This window comes from Meles meles, chromosome 1 (assembly GCF_922984935.1).
Source record: "Meles meles chromosome 1, mMelMel3.1 paternal haplotype, whole genome shotgun sequence".
In the NCBI taxonomy this organism is placed as follows: Eukaryota; Metazoa; Chordata; class Mammalia; order Carnivora; family Mustelidae; genus Meles; species Meles meles.
The window spans coordinates 191,626,251-191,639,297 of record NC_060066.1 but is presented as its reverse complement, the minus strand read 5'-3'; the positions used below and the strand labels follow the sequence as shown (position 1 = coordinate 191,639,297).

At 48.5% G+C, this 13,047-nt stretch overlaps 1 protein-coding gene across 1 annotated transcript in view; it reads right to left on the bottom strand.

The window, feature by feature from the left end:
* Window positions 1-3,174: 3,174 nt before the first annotated feature.
* LOC123926444 (CUB and sushi domain-containing protein 2-like) overlaps window positions 3,175-13,047 on the bottom strand; it is a 596,474-nt gene continuing 586,601 nt past the window's right edge. Inside the window, exons 66-71 of the mRNA XM_045980312.1 lie at window positions 12,389-12,550; window positions 10,654-10,766; window positions 9,390-9,477; window positions 7,871-8,009; window positions 7,509-7,724; window positions 3,175-5,186 (exon numbers count right to left, since the gene is read on the bottom strand). Of these exons, the coding sequence (XP_045836268.1) occupies window positions 7,565-7,724; window positions 7,871-8,009; window positions 9,390-9,477; window positions 10,654-10,766; window positions 12,389-12,550 (662 nt within the window). The 3' untranslated portion in view covers window positions 3,175-5,186; window positions 7,509-7,564. The remainder of the gene's footprint in view (window positions 5,187-7,508; window positions 7,725-7,870; window positions 8,010-9,389; window positions 9,478-10,653; window positions 10,767-12,388; window positions 12,551-13,047) is intronic.

Here is a 13,047-nt window from a genome sequence, read left to right as displayed (position 1 = left end):
CAATAGATTGCATATGATAAAAAATAATTCCTCCATTGTTGCATGCATGGCTTAAATAAAGTCAGGCTGTGCACTGAAGGAGAAATTAGAATGGACTTTTCTCTGTCTCCTTCTTTCTCTCTTGGATTTCACTTTTCTCCTCATTCCATTTTTTTTTCCCCTACCACAGTCTTCTGCTCTTGCTTTCCCTTTCTTTCTCTCTGTCTCTCCTTATTCTATCACTGCCGAGTGGTTAAGTAGGTTTCAGTCACTAAGCTGTGGTCACCCCACCAAATACCGAGTTGAGTTGTGTTGCATTTTACTTAGAGTGCCAGGAGGAGTGGGGAGAAAGAGACAAGATGATGGCCAAGATGTAGTATTTCAAATTCAGTTTGATGATTATTTTAATCCTGTCTTTGGGGTCTTTTACCCAGCTGGACATAGGCCAAAACAGCCTTCATTTGCAAGAATCACTTTCACTTCTTAAAAGCAGATGCAGTGGGTTAAGTGTCTGACTCTTGATTTTGGCTCAGGTCATAATCTCAGCATCTTGAGATTGAGCCCTGCCTCGGGCTCCATGCTGAGTATAGAGCCTGCTTAAGATTCTCTCTCTCCCTCTACCCCACCCTGCCTCCACTTGCACGTGCATTCTCTCTCTCTATCTCTTTAAAACACTGAGGGTTTTGAAGGGGCGAGAGGGGGTGGGAGGTGGGGGAACCAGGTGGAGGGTAATAGAGAGGGCACGTATTGCATGGAGCACTGGGTGTGGTGCAAAAACAATGAGCACTGTTATGCTGAAAATAAATAAATTAATTAAAAAATTAAAACACACACACACACAAAGGCACATGTAGGACAGGAATTGCCTGGGAAGGGCACAAAGGAACTTTCTGGAGTTAGCAATTTTCTGTAGTTTTGATAGGGATTGGAGTTATACAGATGCAGGCATTTGTCAAAACTCAGCAAATGTACGCATAAGATGTATGTATTTTGTTACAACTTTGTTATCTGTGAATTTTCCTCTGAAGGAAAAAAGCACATGTAGTTATCTGATGTGCATGTCGACTGTCAGCTCTGAATGTGGAACAAGAACATATCACCAGCTCCACAAGGTGATGGAGGTGGTGTTGGTGTCCTAGGCTGGCCAGCCCTTCCCATCCCTTTTCTGCTACGTACATATGGCTTCCCCGGGGAGCCTGTATCTCCCAAGGGATCTGGGAACTACTAGGAGGGCTATCAGAAGGTATCCACCAGGAATCAACCAGGAGGGCTGAGGATGCCCGCTCCAAACTCTCTGAGCTGTGCAGGTGCCTAGGATCAGACCAAACCATAAAGTCTGTCCGCCCTCGTTCCTGGAAAACAGCACTGCCAGTCTCGTGCCTCAGTACACAGAGATCTCTTTAGTTCATCTTATCTCATCTTAGTTAGTTGGTGCATCTTAAGTGCCCACAGCTGCAGAGGGACCCCTGTTGGGCACATCCCACAGTCAGGAGATGCTCTACTCCCACTTGCTGTGAGTTTCCACCAACAGGGAATTCAAAGCTGGATGAGGATGATTTCAGGAAGGGAGGTGGGAGAGCAGGGTTGGGTCACCTATGAGCTAATGTGACCTGTGAGTCTGGCCTCTACCTGGACCAACCTGGAGTTAGACTGGGCTTGGTGTGAATCCCAGCTCTGTGGCTTGCTAAGGACATGTCTCTGGGCTTCTTGGCCTGCATCCTCAGCTGTGAGACAGGATGCAAAGACTTCCTTCAAGGGGATAAGATGATGTGTGGACCCCTTTTGCCCCAGCCTTGCTAGTGGGAAGTCTCAGTAAGTGCTCCTCCAATGATGATGGTGGGTGGGCAGGGAGGAGGAAGACTCCAATGAGGAAGATTAGGATGGATGTCCTAGCATAGATGGTGTACAATGCTGGGTATAGAATAAGGAGCAAATAAATGCAGATGAACTTTGAAACTCAAGAAAGGATCATGAAGGACTGTTTGAGAGCCCTTAGAGGTGATCTTGGAAAGTGATTGGGCCAAGATTGTGACAGTCCTAGAATGTCTAGTGAGAGGATGAGATTCTGAAAAACAGTTGATGGGGACCCACTTTGAACTGCTGAGGAAGGCTGTCCATGATTCAAGGAGAGAGATTCACATACACAGGCATTCCAGTTTCTCTGCATTCTCGCCAACACTTGGGTATTTTCTGGGTTTTTCACTGAACCTATGCTAATGGTTGTGAGGTGGCATCTCACTGTGGTTTTGATGGTATGCTTGATTGGATGAGTGACGTTTTGCAACTTTTCATGTGCTTGTTGGCCACCCGTATGTCTTCTTTAGAGAAATGTTTGTTCAAGTCCTTTGACTGTTTTTATTTTTTTTTTTTAAGATTTTATTTATTTATTTGAGAGAGAGAGACAGAGAGCATGAGAGGGGATAAGGTCAGAGGGAGAAGCAGACTCCGCATGGAGCTGGGAGCCCAATGTGGGACTTGATCCTGGGACTCCGGGATTGTGACCTGAGCCGAAGCTTTTGCCTAACCAACCGAGCCACCCATGTGCCCCCTTTGACTGTTATAAAATTAAGTTTTGAGGGGCGCCTGGGTGGCTCAGTCAACGTGAGGTATGTACTCTACTTAGTGTTAATTTTTGTCTATGGTAGATTTCCACATTTCCACATTTCCACTCTTGGCTTCTGGCCCCAAATATGTCTCTCCTCCCCTTCCCCAAGAAACATTTGCCCCAGCCATGAAAAAGACCATTAAAATGTAAGAAACCAATGCAAAAATTTATATTTTATTTGAATTCAAAAAATTTAAAATTGCTTTCAAATTCAGGAAAGTACCATAATGCAGGACCCCAGGGGAAGCCTCATATACAGAGACAGATAAATTAAATGTATATACTGCAGACAAGCCAAGAAGGTGTGTAGATTACATATTTACAGTACTTGATGTTTTCTGAAAACCATATTTATACATTTTATTACATTTACAAAAAAGGCTTCCACTACCGTTTACCTACAATAATGAAAAAAAAATTTACACCGTTTTTCTTTTCTTTTTTTTTTTGGTACTGTACAAACTTTGTATAATAAAAATATATCTCTGTACAAAAGATTTTTTTTTTTTACTTTTTTTTTTTTTTTTTTTTTTTTTTTTTACCCCTCATGGGATGACGGTGGGTATATGGTGTGGACGGAGAGTGAAAGGCCTAGTTTGCCCCGGTTCCTTCCAAGCCTCTGGAGGTGGTGTGAAAATGCCAGAGGTGGGCACAGGTGATGCATGGCAGACTGGGCGCCCCACCGGCATGTGCTCCTTGGGCGTCTCCTGGGACCCCACAAGGGGACACAGGGGAGGGGATGGAGGCAGGGCTGCAGGAGGAGTCCACTGTGTGGTCTGAGAGGAGCAAAGGATGGGGAAGGGAAGCAGCCAGAGAACTTCCTGCATTTGTTTCCAGGGAAAGAGAGAGATGAGCATGTGAGTGTGTGTGTGTCTGGGTGGGTCCTCTCCCGCCAAACCCAGGGATGCGGTGACCCAGAGCAAATGTGGGCGGCTGTGGGATCCTGCCATTTGGGGGTCCCAGTCCCATCTGCTGGAAACTGACCACCTCTCACTGTACTCTAGCCCCTCTTAACATTTGGCAAATCACTTCATTTGCTTAAGAACCGGGTGTCCCTGCCACTCCACTCCCTTGTGTTTCTATTTGTTATTTCACTTATGTGATATGAATATCTTAGGCCAGCATGTCACACGTGCACAGGTGCTTAAGCCCAGGGGTGGCCTTCCCAAGGACAGAGAAAATGGCTCTAAATGCCACCGTTTGATCCCTAAACTTGCTAGTGTCCCAACAATACGTATATGGAATTCAGTAATGACCCAAGCACGATGGAACTCAAAATGAATCAAGTCTACTTGCAAGGAACTGGAGAGCATGTGACTTTCATTCAGTGCATTCTTTTGGTTCAGGAGTGCTCAGGTCCTCTGTCTGCTGCAGTGAGGGGCTGCAGGGGGCTGGGGGCCAGCACTGCCTCCAGGAGGCCTGCGTTCCGGGTCCTTTCCCTGACGCTGCCCAGCTGGAGAGAACAGAGCCCAGCGAGGACACACAGGTCCCCCGCCTGGCCCACTAACCCTGGCCACAGTTCTGCCACGGAGATGTACCTACTCCCCCCGTATCTGGTGCCCCGTTAGACCTGGGCATCCAGCGGCTGGGGTCTCAGACTTTGGAGTCAGACCCACTTGGGCTGGCATCCTGACTGCATGCTTACTGAGTGGCTTATGTCTCTTCACTCTTTCCAGGCTTCTGTTTTCTCATTTATAAGACAAGAATAACAATCCTTTATTTTGGGTGTTGTAAGGTCCAGAAATGATACACCGAAAGTGTCAGGCACAGAGAAGAAACTCAACACGTGGCAGTCGTTACTTTTTGGACATGGGGCTCGGCTTGCTGTCCTGTACCGGCCCCTTCCAGACGCCTGCAGACTCGGCTGCCTCCGTCCAGGCCACTGACTTCCTTCTTTTCTCCTTGTCAGTCGACAGCCACACTTGACCTTGCAATCAAGGCCAGGTTCCTGCCATCCTTCCCCCAACTCACCCTTCATTCCCACGGCTGCCCCGGATCCAAAATGACTTTTTAACTCTTTGAGTTCTCAATAGAACTCAGTAAAATTCTGTTGGAAAAAATAAACTACTTTCTAATGTACTTCTTCAGATGTTTTTCTGCCGTTGGGATCCTCCAATGAGAATGTCCATAGGCAGACAGCTGGTTTCTGCATGCTGGCCGCTGGCTAACACCTTGACTGTGTCCTCACACACGGGGCAGGCAGGGCGTGTTGGTTTCGGGTGTGGACGGAGCATCTTCCCTTTACCTCTTTTCCATGTTTGTGGGGAGCACGACATGGGGCATCTTTCATACAAGTTTCTCTTTCTTAAGCTTCTGTGTTCTCTTCCATACGACTCAAATGAAGGACAGGCGTGTGTGTTTGTGTGTGCTCAGGCCCATACACACACGGGCACACCCACAGGACGCTTTGCTATTTTAAATCCGTCAGCTTCCTTCATCCGTCTGCAGCGTCCCCGTTGGGGCCCAGTGGGAGTCTTCTCCGGGGTGGCGGGTGCAGATGGTGGCGGGGCGAGGGCCCGAGTCCCAGCAGTAGCAGACACAGGCAGAGAGACAGACGAAGATGGGCACCGGGCACGGTGCTCAGGGGGTGACTGCCTGTCCCCTGGAGAATGGGGGACAGACAAATCACACCCAAGATTGCAGACAGGAGAGGCAGGGCAGGGTGGGACAGGGAGCAGAGGCAAGTGAAAGAAAAGAGGCAAAGCAAGAAGGGATAAAGGGGAAAAAAGTAAATTAGCAGACTCGATCTCTGATCTCCCCGAGCTGAGGACAGGGTGTGGTGGGGAACATACACCGCAGGACACACATTCTCCCAATACTCTTTTTTTTCCCTGGCAGTATCAACTTCCCTATTAGGCACAAGAGATCCAGTGCTCAGGGGCCACCATGCTTTCAGGGGTGCAGGAAAATGGTTTAATTTTAATTTCTTTCAAAATTAGGAGGAAAAAATACGAATACAATAATAATGGGCATACAGTAATGTGTCCAGACTGGATTATAGTCATCTTTATAACAACACAGTTGTCAACTATCATGTTTAGTGTTTTTTTTTTTTTTTTTTTTTTAATGAGGAAAAGGCCCATGAGAGCCATACCATGGGCCTGCCCCCTGACTCCCTGACCCCACAGGTCTCCATGATTTTCCTACTTTGGTTTCAGCTGTTCTTGTTAGGCCTCATTTGAATTCATCACCTAATTATTCATTTTAAACGTGTGTGTGTGTGTGTGTGTGTGTGTGTGTGTGTGTGTTCAGGGTGGTTTTTCACACATGCCCTCACGGAGCCAAGAAACACTTTCTCTGTGTTTTTGTTGTGCTCCTGCTCTGGGCAGAGCATGGTGTGCCCCTCTCCAGAAAAGCCGGGCTGGGGAGCTGTGGCATGGTTGGAATATTCCAGAGCCCTGATGAGGGACGACACTGGGGGCTACTTAGATTTGGAGCCGCCAGCGACACATGACCCGGAGCTGCTACACTGTGCACAGGTGTGGGGACCCACTGGAGCTGGAGATGGGGAGCGGGGGCTGGGGAGGGGAGGTTACACAGATCAGGGGACATTCTGATTTCTCTCTTACACGGTTCAGTAATTCAGGTACTCCAGGTTCAGAGTCATTACGGATCACCCGTAAGGCCTGATTTATGTCATCAGAGGGGATTATTATCCTTTTTCCTTTTTGCTTTCTATTTGTAGGAGTTCTGAGTAGGAAAAAGTACAGAAGGATCATAAAGATGGAAACCTCTGAACTAAGTATGGAATTCTGGAATAATTTCTCCTTCTTTAAATGTTTGTTTCAGATGGATGTCAAAGGATGTGGGAAAACTCAGTAAGTTAATTATTTGTGTTCAATGGTTGCATTTGTATATTCTGAAAATAATTGGTATCTCTTTACATATAATTTATCTTAATACCTACAACTTTAAGCTCAGATTTAAGCCACAGAAATAATTTAGAGGAGAAACTGGACTCAAAGAAGGGCGGGGAGAACTGGAAACAGGCAGGGGTTGTGTCAACCATCCATTATGCTCTAGGTGATGGCTAATTCGACATGTCAACTCAACAAGGCTCTGGTCAAACACTAGTTTTTTTGGTCAAACACAGGTCTAGATGTTGTTGTGAAGGAACTTTTTAGGGGTGTTAACACTTAAATCAGTAGATTTTGAGTAAAACAGATTACCCACCCCATAGAGGTGGGCCTCATCCAATCAGTCAAAGGCCCGAGGAGAAAAGATTGAGAGGTCCCTGAAGAGAAAGGAATTCTGCCTCCAGATGGCCTTTGGATCCAGAAGAAATTAACCCCTGATGGAATATCTAGCTTGCAGGCCTGCCTTGTGGACTTCAGACTTTCTAGACCCATAATCATGCAAACCAATTCCTTAAACTAAATCTCTCCCCCCACGTCTGTCTCTATGCATACATACAATACATACACACACATACGTGTCCATCTATGGATGCGTATATGCACACGCGCACACATCCTCCCGCGCGGATGTGGGTATGCAGACGTCTGTGTGGAGATGTCTATGTGTGTATCGTGTGCCTTTGTGATGCATGTATTGTGTATCCACACAGGCACCTCTCTCCGGCGAGCCCTGGCTGGCACGTTCCTTCTACTTGGTATTTTGCCACGCCCAAAGGCTAAGAAGAGCACTGCCTCTGGAGTCAGCCTGCCTGGGACTGGGACTGGATTCCTCCCCTGCTATTTACCAGCTGTGTGATCTTGGTCGGGTTCATTCCTTTTCCTGTACCTCAGTTTCCCCATGAATGGGGACAACAGCAGGAGCCACCTTACAAGGGGGCCGTTCCCAGCCCCGTGTCAGGCACACAGCCGTTTGGGTGTGCGGTCCTGCTCCCCCACCCCCCGCCCTCAGCTCGGTAGGCGAGGGTGTCCCCATACGCATGCGTGTCTGCCACTCACACTCTGCTCACCGGCTGCCGGAGGCGGGGCTCTCGGTGGCGGTGGCGGTGGCAGCCAGGCCTGGAGGCTATACCGCGGTACACACTGTGCTGACTGTGAACTCCGCCTCAGTGGCCATGATGTCTGTGGGCTGGATGTTGCGGTCGTACATCGGGTTCTCGAAGGTGGCCCGAACGTTTGTGTTCTCATGGCCAGCATAGCCATTGAACGGAACTTTGGGTCTTCTCCTGGGAATGAGAGAGTGAGTGACCAAGCAGACAGAGAGACAAAGTCAGGGTCTGAAGGGGGAGAGCGAGGGCATGGGAGGTTGCATCCTCCGTGCAGAAGGCCCCAGGAAGGCTGTGGGCTGTGGCCCCCGCCCTCCCTCAGGTACCTGTGCTTGTACAGATACAGCACGAAGCCCGCGATGATGAGGGCGATGAAAGGCACCAGGATCGCGGCTGCCACCGAGCTGCTGTTGGAAGCAAAGTGGCGGCCGATGGACTCAGGGTCGGACTCCAGCAGCCTGAGGTCTGCAAAGTCGCAGAGCGGAAAGCTCAGGTCACAGAGGCACAGATATGTGAGGGGACAGCCCCCAGGGCCGGTGTGGCGGTGGGTAAGGAGGTCATCCCCTGCAGACCAGACACGCCAGCTGCCTCCCGCCACATGCTGCCTGTCCCCGGCAGAAGACGCCCCACACATGCTGGTCAGGTCACACCCAGAGGACCGTGTTCCGTCCCAGGGAGGCCAGTCTGTGGGAGAACCTAAAGCCACGTCACATGATAAAATCTTCAAAGGGTGCTGCCTTCACAAGTTTTGAAACTTGTTTTGGCCATAGAAGCCTCTTATTGGGTAAAACCTTACAGAAAGCCAAAATACAGAACAGGTGGGAGGGGGTGGGCCTGCGTGGATGGTGTGGAGGAGGAGGTGGGAGCCACCTCGGGTGGGTCTCCCCTCCTCCGCTGTGGCCCTCCTGGCACAAGGCTGGGAGGGCTCCGAGGGGCACAGGACAAACGTTAAGTGGCCCTCCTCACCCGGGGTGGAGGCTCCAAGAGGGGACAGTTCTGTCCCAGGGGACAGGGAGTCAGTTGCGAAGTCAGAACGAGAACTCCAGCTTCTGAGTTCTCCCTGGTGTGTCAGTCTGAGGGGCGGGGGAACTGTCTGCAGGAACTTGAAGGGCTGCTCTAGGGAAGAGATCTCACTCCTTGCTCCTCACAAGGGCGAGCTAAGATCTCCCCTAGTGGAGGAGAGTGGGAATGACAGGGAAGTGGATTTCCGCTAAGACAAGGAGAAGCTTCCGGAAGGTCTGAGCTGCGAGGAAGTGCAGGCAGGGCCTGTGGGCATGGTGGTGTCAGCACCTGGGTACATAAAGCTGGCTCTTGAGCGCCCATGACTGCCTCCTGTCTCCCCTCCCACCACCTCAGAGAAACCAGGGGCCCTCCCCCAACTAGGGTCTGAGGCTCTGGGTAAAGGGGAATCTCTGAAGGAAGGAGACTAAATGTCGATGACGGTAGCCGACTGGATAAAGATGCCAGGGGAGAACCAGCTTTCCGGACTGCTTGGGGAGGGAAGGCCACTGTGAGTAAAGGCATCCCGGAGAACCCCACATCTCCATGCTTTGGGATGTCTGGGTGGTGCCCAAGGGATGGGGGCTGTATTTGAGACCTAGTGTCCCTTAAGCTGGGGCTCTCAACTCCAGGCCTGGCCAGGAGACTGTGTGGCAAAGGTTGAGGCTATTATGTGTATGTGCTTGTTTCCGGGGACATACTCCACAGTATTTATCAGAATCTCAAAGGCGGCCGCAACCCCCAAATGGTTAAGAACCCCTGGATTTGGCTGTTGAACTTCACTCTTCTACCCCCCCCTCCCCCGAGGATACAAGTGTTTCCCTTCCTGGGGCAGATGCTAGTTACCAAGTCTTTGAAAGCCGAACTGCCCAAAGCCTTGGCCCTTGACTGAGCCTTGGTAGATGAATGTGGCTCCGGGGGACTCTGAGGAGACCTGCGAAGGTGAGAGCAGAGGCCGTGAGATGAGGGCACGTCAGGCAGAGCCACATGTCCTCTTGGCGTGCACTGTCAGACTCTGGTGACGCCGGGACTGCGGTGTGGAGGTGGGGCAGGTTTGTAGGCGGCAGGAAGGGGCTTCCTCAGCTACTGGTCCCATCACTTAATCTGTGTGGGCCTCTCATTTGTCAGGCAGGAGTGACAAAGGTGCCTGTGTGTGGGGTGGCGGCGAGGCCTGCGCCCATTCATGCACAGAAGGCACTTGGACCACTTCTGGGCCTAGAGAGCTGCCTGCCATTATCACTGTGATGAAAATGACTGCCAACAGCGCCTGGAGCCACTGAGCCGTGATTAAAGCGTACCCGACAGACTTAACGAACTTTGGATGGTTCATCACAGTTCCAATAGCTACTGATTTCAGGCGGTAGCTGGGGATCTGAGTCTTCTCGACTCATCTGTCTTGACCCTGCAGATGCACCCTGATTTCTCAGCTCTCTGCTATTCTGGCCGCACAACCTCTCCCTCCTTCCTACCCTTCCATGCCCAGCATCAGCAACCCGAGACTGGGAGCCACAGGTGTGACATGTGACATGATGCTGAAATCCACCCCCCCCCCATGTGAGATTGGAAGGTACTGGCAGAGTACATCATTGTGGATCTGCCTTCTGCCTTAAGAATGGCCTAGAATGCAGTAAGGCTTTCCCACAAGGAAGGCAAGAAAGCCGCATCTCCTCCTCCATGTTCTGTCTCACAGCTGTGCTAAGTCATCTGGAACCCACATCCTCCATTGTGAGTGGATATTTGAAGTAGTCATCTAGGACGTTGTCCCATATCCCAGCACCACACCATTACCTCCTGCTTGCTTGAATTCACTCTTACACTGCTGTTCTGGTTCCTTGCTTTCTGCTCAAACACCAGACCCTACTCCATATCACTCAGATGTGTTGGCCCTCTGGACACTCAGCCTCCTGGCCTCCTATCTTTTCCTTTACCTATTTCACTAGCAGATGAGGACTCCCTTGATTCCAATCCTGGCCCCTAAAACACCCTCCCAAGTTTCCATGTTGGTCCTATGCATCTCCATCTCTCTCCTCGATTCCCTGCCTGTCATCTGGGACTCAGGGATGGAGCAAGGGCATGGGAAGGTCAAGGACTGAGATTCTGCAGCACTTACATGCCCATCTAAAGCCCAGTGATCATCTTTGAACTTGTTCACAAAGATCTCCACAGGGCCTGTAATCTGGGAAACCTGGAGCAGGAGATGGAAATCTTCTTTCTTGTAAATTCCTGGGAAAAGGAAATTCAGAGAGTACAGGAAAGATCTGGAAAAACACACAAGCTCAAATCTGCATGTACATGGGATTTCACGTGTTGAGGTTGATGTAAACATGGCATGCACGACGGCCAGGAGGTAAGTATAGTGTTGCCTGTGAGTTTGTGTGGGCTGATCGTGAGGATACAGAGTATGCGCATGTGTGTTACCGACAACTGGATTGCTGACCTGTGTTTGTGACCCTACTAACACATGCACATGTCAGAATAAAGTGAATATGATTTTGCATATGTTAATGTGTCTGTGAACGCAGGAATATGCCTTACGATTTCATGAGTGCAGGATTGCATGAGGCATGTATGTGGGCTTCTGTGAATGTCTTCACGACTCTGCCTTACAGCAAATGAGCGAACCCTACTGTTCAGTGGTATGTGTGCACGTGCTCACACGAATGCGTGGATATGATTGTGTGTGGGCTGTGTGTTAATGTCCACATCCATTCACTCATGCATTCCTTTACCTGTCCGTCTTTTCCAGAAATGCTTTTCTGAGAGATTTAGTTTTTCTGATTACAAAAAGACTGAAAATCAAAGAAATTGTGGAAAATGCAGAGATGCAGGGAGGAAAAACAAATCATTTCTGATATCACTAAGAAATACCCCTGTTAACCTTTTGGTGGAATTATTTCCAATATTCTTTCTCTTTTTAAGATCTTATTTATATGAGAGGGAGAGAGTAGGAGAGAGTGTACATGTGGGAGATGCTGCAGAGGGAGAGGGAGAAGCGGACGCCCCGCAGAGCAGGGCGCCGATGGGATCTTGACCTGCGGAAGGCAGACACTTAACTGACCACCCAGGTGCCCCCCTGTTTTCTTTCTTATGAATACAATTTTTCCTTTAAAACCTGGGGTCACATTATAAATGCACTAGGGTAGGTCCATTTGCCCCCAAACTAGCATACTATTTTATCTATCAGATGTATTACAAGTAAATGTCCATTTTGTTATTTTTGGACAATTTTCTCTTCATGGTTTTTATGTAATACAGATAGCCATTTAATGTGAACATCCTTTATTCAGGAATGTTTGACTCTCTCCATAGCTATAGCATTTTATGATAAAAATTCTTAGAAAAATAATTAATGGGTTCAATAATTTTCAAAGATCTTAACACAAACTGCATTACTGTCTTCATTGGACCTTGACCAGCACTAATGTTTTACCACTTAAAAAAAAAATCTTAGTTGGATAAGTGGAAAATGACATTTTCTGTTTACTTTTAGTTTTTTTTTTATTACTACTGAAAAATATTTTTTCTTTGCTTTATTGACTATTTTGTTTTCTGGGAATTCTCTGTCCCTATTTTTGGTTCAGTTTTTGGGATTTTTGTCTATTTTCTCTTTACTTAAGAGTCCTCCTTCAATTCAAGTTATTAATGTTTGCCATCTAACTACTTCCTCTTAGTCCCTGATGATTTTATCATGCAGACAAAGATGAACAGTTTCTCCTTCTCCTGCCCATCAAACTAGTGTCCCCAGGACATGAGGATGCAATGACAGTAGACTTGTCCTTGTAGAGGGCGTGTGCCTGCCCACCCCTACCACACCCGGGTTTTTATAGGGGTGGCCTGCTCCTTACCAGCCAAGTGCACCTCCACACCACTGTGGTCAATCATGGTGGCGTTGACCTTGCTGTTGAGAACCTGGAAGCCAGTCACTCTGAGCATGGCTGGCTGCTTCTTCCCCTGGTACTCATAGGCCCCTTTCCATAGGGAGTTCTTGGCAAAAACATCCCCAGGAACTGGAGGAATTGAGAAACAGATGTGAGAGGGATTGAGGCCACCTGGTGGCTGATCCCAGTTCACTCATTGAGATTGTTTTCTCCAAAGCCAAACATGGGAGAGGATGGTGGAGTACTCTGATCCTCTTGTGATCCAGAATCGAACTTGAGCAGAGTATGATGCCAACTCTGGTTTCCTTCTTACATAACACACATGCTAATGTGGTAAGTAAAAGTATAAAGTTCAAAAAAGTATATCATAGACTAACTTCTCCAAAGTAGACATACAAATGGCTAACAGACACATGAAAAAATGTTCATCATTAGCCATCAGGGGAATTCAAATCAAAGCCACATTGAGATACCAACTTACATCAGTTAGAATGGCCCAAATCAACAAGACAGCACACAACAAGTGTTGGAGAGGATGTGGAGAAAGGGAACCCTCTTACACTGTTGGTGGGAATGCAAGTTGGTGCAGCCACTTTGGAGAACAGTGTGGAGATTCCTCAAAAAAT